At 47.8% G+C, this 8,756-nt stretch overlaps 1 protein-coding gene across 1 annotated transcript; it reads left to right on the forward strand.

Moving 5' to 3' along the window:
* Positions 1-1,345: 1,345 nt before the first annotated feature.
* SPATA31F1 (SPATA31 subfamily F member 1) lies at positions 1,346-8,098 on the forward strand. The gene is made up of 4 exons (XM_047829421.1): positions 1,346-1,575; positions 2,439-2,478; positions 3,026-3,086; positions 4,110-8,098. The coding sequence occupies exons 1-4, from the start codon at positions 1,432-1,434 to the stop codon at positions 7,933-7,935; spliced, it is 4,071 nt and encodes a 1,356-aa protein (XP_047685377.1). The 5' UTR covers positions 1,346-1,431; the 3' UTR covers positions 7,936-8,098.
* The last annotated feature ends 658 nt before the right edge of the window (positions 8,099-8,756 follow it).

The raw sequence follows: 8,756 nt of genomic DNA on the forward strand, positions 1-8,756 counted from the left end.
TATTTATAACCTAGGCTTTGCAAATGAGTGTATAGTTCTGATTGTTCTAGATTATTGGCTCCTGTTTTTGTGAATTAGTCTTATCTTGGAAACCAGACAGTTAAATGTCTGGAGAGCAAGAAGGCAACAATGACTCAAATGTCTTTGTACCTTTGACACTGCCCATCTTAGGGATGAACATAAACTAAAGGCTCACCATGCCAGCAGGGTGGAGGACTGGATGTTGGAGGAGGGACCAAAATAGCTTCTTCAGAGATTTTGAGCACAGGGGGTTTTGGGCTGTGAGACTGCTGTTACCAGCGTAAGATTCTGAAGGAAATTCAGAAATTCAGTTGTTGGGGAAATATGCCAATAACCACAGAGGTCAAGCAGGTAGCATAAATGTATAAATAAATGGGAAGAGAATAGAAGTGTTGGGCCCTGGGAATGAATTAGAAAACTACTGGCCTGATAAAGGTTTCAAACTTCAGGTTAAAGAAAATAATGACAAACAAAAACAAGCTTCCTTCAGGCAAACAACATATATCCAGAGTAGATGAATAGATTTAATCATGATCAGCAACTAGTTTATCACCTTAAGTCAGAAGTAGCCACTAACTAACCCCTCTCTGCAGGTAGTCATATCCATGAGGAGACAGAATTCTAAAAACAGCTCTAGAAAACCAACTTTTAAGGAGCTCAATAAGTGAATCTCATTAGTATATCTCCATGGAAGGCAGTGTTTATATCTCTTCCCACCTATCTGTAAGCTTGAGGCCACACAGACTGGGAAGCATTCCTTCCTGCCTCCTACAATCTCATTGAAAGATGTCACCTTGCCCTTTTCCTCCTATAAGCCATGGTCCCCTTCATATACTTCTGATTCCCCATCACCCAATGCCTGTTAATATCAAAGTTCTCCATTCCCAAGCCATAACCAGACTCTGCCCTCCCTAAGCTCATGTGTGCTTCCCAGCTATATTTCCAGTACAGGGAGGGGAGTTAGTGGAGATTCCTCTGTCCCAGCCACTCTTCCTCAAAAGGTGCACTATATCCCTAAACACTCAGAAATTCAGTTGTGGGACAGGTGACCAGATAGTTGTAAACGACAGAGTCAAGACATCAGGCTGGTGTAGGGTGTGCAGACTGAGGACAAAGTGGAGGCATAGACACTGTCTATGAGAAGACACTTTTAGTCCCAGGCTCTGTAACCATTACAGACAACCGGACTCCCTCATCTACAGACTAAATCACCATATACGCTTCCCTAAGTCTTTGACACTGCATGTGCCTTGTGAAACAGAAGGTCTTTGTGATGCAGTCTGGTGGCCTAGTTCCATCATCTATGAGGTGGAGATGACAAGGCATAGCATTAGGAGTCATAAGGCACCAGGACTCTGAATGCCTAGATATAGGGATGGTTGGTCTCCTCATGCTAATGAGGTTTAGACCATGTTGAGAAGTACTTTTGTTCTGTGGGATTTCGAGTATACCTTATATGTCTATGTCTTCATCTTCATCATTCTCCTAATTATCTGGCAAGTAAAAAGGAGTTACCATGGATTAAGGCTGGAACCTCAAAGGAGCTGCTGCCCGGTAGGGAAACGTTATGACCATGATTAAACTAATAAGCCTCAGATAAGCTTTTAAGATCTCAGAGTCTCTCCTTTTACCACCACCACCCCCAATTTTCATACCATGCATTCAGTAACTCTCATGTGGTACTTCTCAGAGACTAAAAATAATTCATTACCAGACCATCCTCCAGTGTAGTCTAGTTGAAATTAAACACCTCTCAATGTGGCTTGGGTTGAGACCTAGATGAAATGGATTCTAAATCCCTGGATCTCAGACTACCTCCCAAAAAGTGGGATTTTTCTGGTTGGTAGTCTGTATAGGCATTTTTTAACACAAATATGTTGGCTATTATACCTACACACTCTTTAATCTGTCCCACTCTTTCTCTTGCTTCATCATAAACCTCATGCATAACTTGGGAAATAAATGAGAGGTATCGAGTATGGAAAATCCTCAAAATAAATAAGAAGCAAGCAGAGAAGAGAAATGTTGAGGTGAAATGAGTATGGAAAGGGAAGTTAGAAAAGTCAATAAAATATAGACATACATAGAAAGGGATTGGGAAATGTATATTAGCTTTGTCTTATTTTGTTTTTAAAAAAATTTTTAATGTTTATTTTATTTTTGAAAGAGAGACACACAGCATGAGTGGGGAAGGGGTAGAGAGAGAGGGAAACACAGAAATCTGAAGTAGGCTCTAGGCTGAGATGTCAGCACAGAGCCCAATGCAGGGCTCGAACCCACATATTGTGAGATCATGACCTGAGCTATAGTTGGATGCTTAACTGACTGAGTCACCCAGGTGCCCCAGCTTTGTCTTATTTTAAAGATGACCCAAAAAAAGTGTCCCATCTTCATACTCTTAACATTTTGTCTTTAAGCGTCACCGAAGAGTCAGGATAAGAGATGCAGCATTTAGAGGTAAGGTTCCAACTCTGTTCTGACTCCCCTCACCATGGGCAAAATTCCCTTGATGTGCGTCTCTCTATGACTCTTGGTGTCAGGAGCCAGGTTCTCTAACCACTGAAGGGTCCATTTGCCCCAGCTGACGAATTCTTCCAGATTTTCTTGGGATATCAGAGGCTCGGAATGTTCCAAAATTCACCTTACCCCAGCTCCTGGGAATGATGAATGAGGAATTAGAACAGAAGCCCTTTCCTGTGTCATTTACTAGTTTTACAGTCCTACGGAAGTCACTTCATCGATCACTCTGTGATCCATGAAATGGGCATCTGATGATCTTGCCTCACTCACAGTGTGGTTTTGATGATCAAATGAGATTAGGTCCAGGACAGCATGATACAACTGGTTAAGTTGTACACAGACATGCCTGAGAGCATTTACTGTTGGGTTTTCGAATCTCCTCTTACTCAAAGGCCTTCAACTTCCTATAGGACATCCCTTCAACTTCCCATAGGACGCCCCTGTATCCTCTCATTCCTTGTAACACTCTCTCCTGGTTTCTCAGCTAGGAGACTTTCCCGGGAAGAAGCTGAGAAGCCATGGGAGCTGCTCTCTGTCATGAAAAGGTGACCACTTGCTCTTTGCAGTCTCCAAACTCCAGCCTGGCCTATCATCATTTCTGTGCTTGGCCTGGGGAAGGGATGAGGAGAGGGATAATGGCTGGGTGGGAGTAAGACACAAGTGGACACTGAGCATAGTTGAGAGGGTTGCCAGGGCAGAGGGGGACCAGGTGTCTCAGGAGAGAGGAGTCTCCCAGTTCTGCTATGGGCTCAGTTCACAGTGGTCCTGGAATTCAGATTTCACTAGTATGTAATTCATTAAAGACTCTACATGAGTTTGCACTCAGCCACAAGACAAGTTATCCAGTCAAGAGAATAGACAAATATGTTCATAACTAAATTCCATTGTCATATTCCCTTTACAGTTACAATCATTCAAGGGCAGACCTGTGGAAACTGTTGACATTACCTCCATGGTTTTGTCTTAGGGGAGGCCAGTTCCTGGGACAGCCCTCAGGAAAGAGCCTGTCATCTTATCCTCTTCTTAAAGTCTCTAGAGAATGGGACTGGCTCTGAAGGGATGCTATGAACAGGAGCTGGGACACCCCATGGTCTCTGAATTCAGAGTTCCCACAAAGACCTCATTTTTCACAGTTTAGAAATACTGCATATAGGCTATGGCCTTCTTAACCCCAAAGGAGACTGACTCCAGATTCTCCTGGTCATGTTCTTCATGCTGCCACATCAGCTAAACATTGGTTCCCCTGCTCCCACCCTACACCCTGGTTCCCTTCTCCTAGTTCAGCTTCTCAACACAGGTAAACAGAGAACTCACCCCACCTCCCAGTCTGTCATGGCCCTGTGCTCCCATGGGCTGTCTGAGACCTTGCCCAACAAGGTCCAGGCCCTCAGCCCAGCCCAACATAACTTGCCAATGGCATTTTCCTTGGAGGAAGAGGAGATGGGTAAATACCCTGGGGGTACAAGCCCCAATGTTTCCAGGACTAGGGGAGGGCAATCTCCAAGCCACACACATTCAAAGAGGCAGGTGTCAACCCATCAGTAATGGTTGCCATCTTCCCTTCCCAGCCAGGGCTGGCTTCCTCAGGAGGGAAGTGTGCGACGGCTCCTGTGTGCAGATACCTGCTGCCAAATCTGCAATTCTATGGCTCTGGAGATTCAGCAGTTGCTGGTGGGTGAGAACACCCTGATCTGTCCCCCTTCATCAGAGCCATTGCAGGGGTCCTCTTGCCTAGAGATTTTGTCCATGTCTAATGTGTCTTTAGAACAGAATCTGGACCAATGTTCCCTACACTCCAAAGCATTTGTATATCCATCTGTAACATCCCCAGTGTTGCAATCAATAGATCAGAAATGCTTAACACAGTCAGCTGCCCAGTCGACTGGTACAGCCAGGGTACACAATTACTGGGCTGAACACCACCAGCTGGGGCAAGGATTTCAAATAACTGGGGTGCCCAGGGGCCAAGAGACTATGTCTGGCTCAAGACTTGAGGAGGCTAGGTTAACAGTGAACCAGCAGGAGATGATGCAGAGCACCCCCAACCATGTCTATGGGAACCAAGGGCAGCAGCCCTTGAATTCCCAGGTCACTCTGCACACCCTAAACCACGAATTCACTACCCAGACACACCCTATGGCCTTACATATGGTTACTGTCCTCCCTGCTAACCTGCCATTCCTCAGTCCTGAAGTCCTGAGGCTTCTTGAGGTACATGTGAAAAAATGGATGCATTTCCAGAGATGGGGGCTTCCCAGACGTGTGGAGGAGTCCCTAAGGCAGCTTATGCCAAACCCGCCATTCTTTTGCCAACGTGTAAATGACCAACCAGCTTCTTTCATCCCAAATGATACTTCTAAGTTCTCTGTTGAAAAACTGGGGACCTATTCCTACCAGAACTGGGGTCCATTTATGGGCAGCCAGCCTACCCAGGCCTTCTGGGTTTCTGAATGGTCCACTATGGACCCAGAACAAAGACACCACCACCAGCAAATCCCCAACCATATGGCTCTGGCTTTGCTGTCTCCAGCCCTTAAAGAATCACATCATCTCTATCCACATCCTGGGCACCAGGCTCATGACTCAGTGGCCCATCTGCAGCAGAAATACAGCCAGCTATTCTGTGGCCACCCTTCTCTGCACAGTGAGTCCCTGGTCAACACATTAATAGGTTCTCAAAACTGCTCCACAAATGGGAGCATATCCCAGCACCCCCTGAAGGATGCTCTTCTCTTCAAGGAACTCTCTGTCCTCCCCCTGCTGCCTAAAATTGTACCCCAATCAGTCCCACCCTCTTCCCCATCTTCCCCAAATTGGGTCACTCCATCTGATTACCAACAAGCTCAGATCAGTGTTCCATTATTGACGCTGGCTGAGTGTGATGCCTTGGAGTGGCACCTGCTGCAGAAGCAGCTCCAGCTTCAGTGGGGCTTGCCAGCGGTTTTCCAGAGACCTCAGCATAGCCAGAGCCCCATACAGTATAGGCCCTGTGGCAAAGCCCAGTCTCCAGAGACAGTGAAAAGTTTTTGGCCAGTGAAGCCCATCACAGTCCTCACTAGGAAACTACTCTTCTTTCCGGAACATGCCCGGAGGCTGCTGGAATTCCATCTCCAGAGGCAGCTGATTCACCATCGTTGGGGCCTGCCCCAAAAGATCCAGGAGTCCATCCAGTTGCTCCTGTCCCCCACTGATCAGTCAACTCTGTCCTGGAGTAGCACAGCCCTAGCCAACATGAGTGCTCCCCAACCTACAGCCCTAGAAACCACTGGGGCCGGTGACCCATTCTCACCCTTCACAGACCCAGTGTCAGTCCCCATGCCACACTTTTTTGACCAGGCCAAGGCAATATTACAGAGCCACATCAACTCCAAATGTGGGCAGATCCACCAGGGCAAGGTCCCTGCTTGTGTATACAGCTCTTGGCAGTACATAATTCCTGGTGACCTGCAAGTGGCTCCCTTAACCTGCATCCCAGAAAGCAAGCCCTTGGAGCTGCAGGCAGCAACTGACCCTGCCCCACAAGAGAAAGCTATACCCTGGATGCCAATGGCCCTTGACCAACAGCAACAAGCCTCACGAGATGCTGTCACTGAACACCCTAAGCTGCCCCGAGCCCTGTCTGAGGGAGCCATTGAGAAACTGGAGACCACTTTGCGGCACAAGTATCTGGCCTTCTTGTCAGGGCTGCCTGCTCTTTATTATGTGGCTCTTTCTAGGGCCATGGGACCAGCAATCACTACCCAAGATGTGATCACAGGAATGGTGCCTGGATCTGGAAAATTCCCAACTGAACCTCTGACTCAGATGATCTCATCTGAAGAGAAATGTCTGAGTCTTGGGCCATGCTTTCAAGATGCCAACAACACTTGTGCAAACATTGCAGATGAGTTCCAGGCTGAAGGGCAGGTAGAAGAAGATGCCAACAACACCTGTGCAAACACTGCAGATGAGTTCCAGGCTGAAAATCAGGTAGAAGGAATGATTGAGACAGTGCATCTAGAAAGCCAGACAGAGACTTCTGGGCCCTACACACTCAAGAAACCCATCTTGGCCAAATTAAATTTCCATCTAAGAAAGAAGATCCTAGAGATACAACTGGGAATTCCCATAAAGGCAAGGAAGTCCAGAGAACAAACTATAGCAATCCCAGAGAACACAACCACACAGGAGTCTCCAGGGAGTCTGAACAACCAAGGGAAAACATTGCTCCAGGATCTCCCCACCCCACCAGATGTTCCTCGTGCCCCAGATCCAGAATGGCTCCACCTTAAAGAACAGCTGGCCATTGAGTTAAAGGCAGTGCAGCAGAACCAGAAGCAACCTAGTTCCACAGCAGTACCCCATGGTTCTGCCCACTGGGCCTCTAAGATCTCACAACCCAGTGGCGACATGACAGAGGCCCAGGTACTTTGTGTTCAGCTTGAGGCCAGTGTGAACAGCCCCAGCCTAGAGGAACCCTGGAGCCCTGAGCCCCAAAGCCCCAGCAAGAGCAAAGACTCAGCCCAAGTTCCCATGCTGGCAGAAAAGAGAAAGGACCCAGGGAAACCCAAATTGGCAGGGGACCATGGAGAAGGGGATGCCGGGCTTGCGCACTGCTCTACAAGAGAAATAAGCCACCCTGATGCAGCCCAGAGGACAGAAGGGACGAACAGGACACCATGCAGTCCCTGGCGACGAAGCCATAGCTTTCATCTTGATGCTTTCTGTGAACATAGTACCCAGCACCCTCAGATTAAGCTTCCAGAGCCACCTCCAAGAATCCCCAGGAGGAAGGAATCTAAGAAGAATGACCTGCAGGACAGTCAAACCAAGCTCAATGTCCTTCTCAAACCAGCAATGATTTCTAAGAATGCCCAGCCTATGGTGCCCCAGGCATCAAAGGGCCAGTCTATCCTGGGCCAACTCATTCAGGGCAAGCCTTTGCAGGGCCAAACTTTGAAAGGTCAAGTTTTGCAGCGGCAGGTGATGCCAGTCCATACTAATAAGAGGCCCAGCCTTACAGAATCTGGCTTGAGAAGTAAGATGAAATCCTTTCTGCACTGTTTTAACACCAAGACAAAAGGCAAAGGGCATGAGGAATCCATGTTCTCTACAGCTGCGAAGGCAGCCAATACCAGAAGAGAAAATGTAGAAAAGAGCCTGGCTCCAGCCAAAAGTCCCACAGGGCGAACCAAGACAGAGAAAACAGGAGGGGACTCCAAGGCCCAATCTTCCCCCACTGAGAAGCAGGTGTGCCTGGCCTTCTTGGATGGTCTCCATTCCCCAGACAATAAACTCCAGCACCGCTCCCACTCCCAGCAACTCCACTCTGCCTCAGTCCTGAGCCACCCCCGCCACTGCCCTCGGCACTGTCCTATAGTGGCTTTTGCTACCCAACCAGGGAACTTGCCCTAGGTCTCAACTCTCACCTCAGAGGGAAACGTTGGTCTGCTCAAGAAGACCCAAAACAATCAAGACTTTGTAGGCTCCCCAACATCTGCACCCCTTGAAGAAGACTGCTGTCATTTTCATTAATGTGCAGGTGGGGCAGAACGCCACTGAAATACACTCTGTATCTATAAGCAAAGAATTGTCTGTCTCCTCCTTCTCTCCACTGTAGTGTGTTAAGGGAGGTGGTGGGGGGGAGGCTAAAATGCCCTTTTCATCTAGGGAAGAAGCTTTAACTCACACTTAAGCTGGGTCAACATTCCAAATAACTCCTCCCAGCCCACCCTGGACTGTGGATAAAGAGACAAGCGGTTGAGGCACCTGGGTGGCTCAGTCGGTTAAGCAACTGAATTGTTTTTGGCTCAGGTCATGATCCCAGGGTCATAGGATCCGCACTGAGTGTGGAACCTGCTTAAGATTCTCTCTCTCTCTCTAAAAAAAAAAAAAAAAAAGCGGGGGTGGGGACTTGGGCAGAGAATGAAGGTAAGGTAAATAAAGATCAGGCTTGGGGGTGCCCGGATGGCTCAGTTGGTTAAGCATCTGACATTGGTCAGGTCATGATCTCACAGTTCTGGGTTTGAGCCCCATGTCAGCCTCTGTGCTGAGAGAACAGTAGAGCCCGGAGCCTATTTTGGATTCTGTGTCTCCCTCTCTCTCTGCCCCTCCCCCACTCACACTCTGTTTCTCCCTGTCTCTCAAAAATAAAATAAAATAAAAAATAAAGATGAGGCTTGAATTCTATCATGGGTTCTCATGGTGTCCTTGGACCCAGAGGAGTAATGTGGACA

Source organism: Prionailurus viverrinus, chromosome D4 (genome assembly GCF_022837055.1).
Source record: "Prionailurus viverrinus isolate Anna chromosome D4, UM_Priviv_1.0, whole genome shotgun sequence".
Lineage (NCBI taxonomy): Eukaryota > Metazoa > Chordata > Mammalia > Carnivora > Felidae > Prionailurus > Prionailurus viverrinus.

What these genes read in the sequence shown, in the direction of transcription:
- SPATA31F1 (XM_047829421.1), top strand. Translation starts at nt 1,432, where the DNA reads ATGTTGAGAAGTACTTTTGTTCTGTGGGATTTCGAGTATACCTTATAT. An exon ending in CTCAAAGGAGCTGCTGCCCG is followed by an intron (nt 1,576 to 2,438) that starts GTAGGGAAACGT and finishes TTTGTCTTTAAG; the next exon opens with CGTCACCGAAGAGTCAGGAT. An exon ending in AAGAGATGCAGCATTTAGAG is followed by an intron (nt 2,479 to 3,025) that starts GTAAGGTTCCAA and finishes CTGGTTTCTCAG; the next exon opens with CTAGGAGACTTTCCCGGGAA.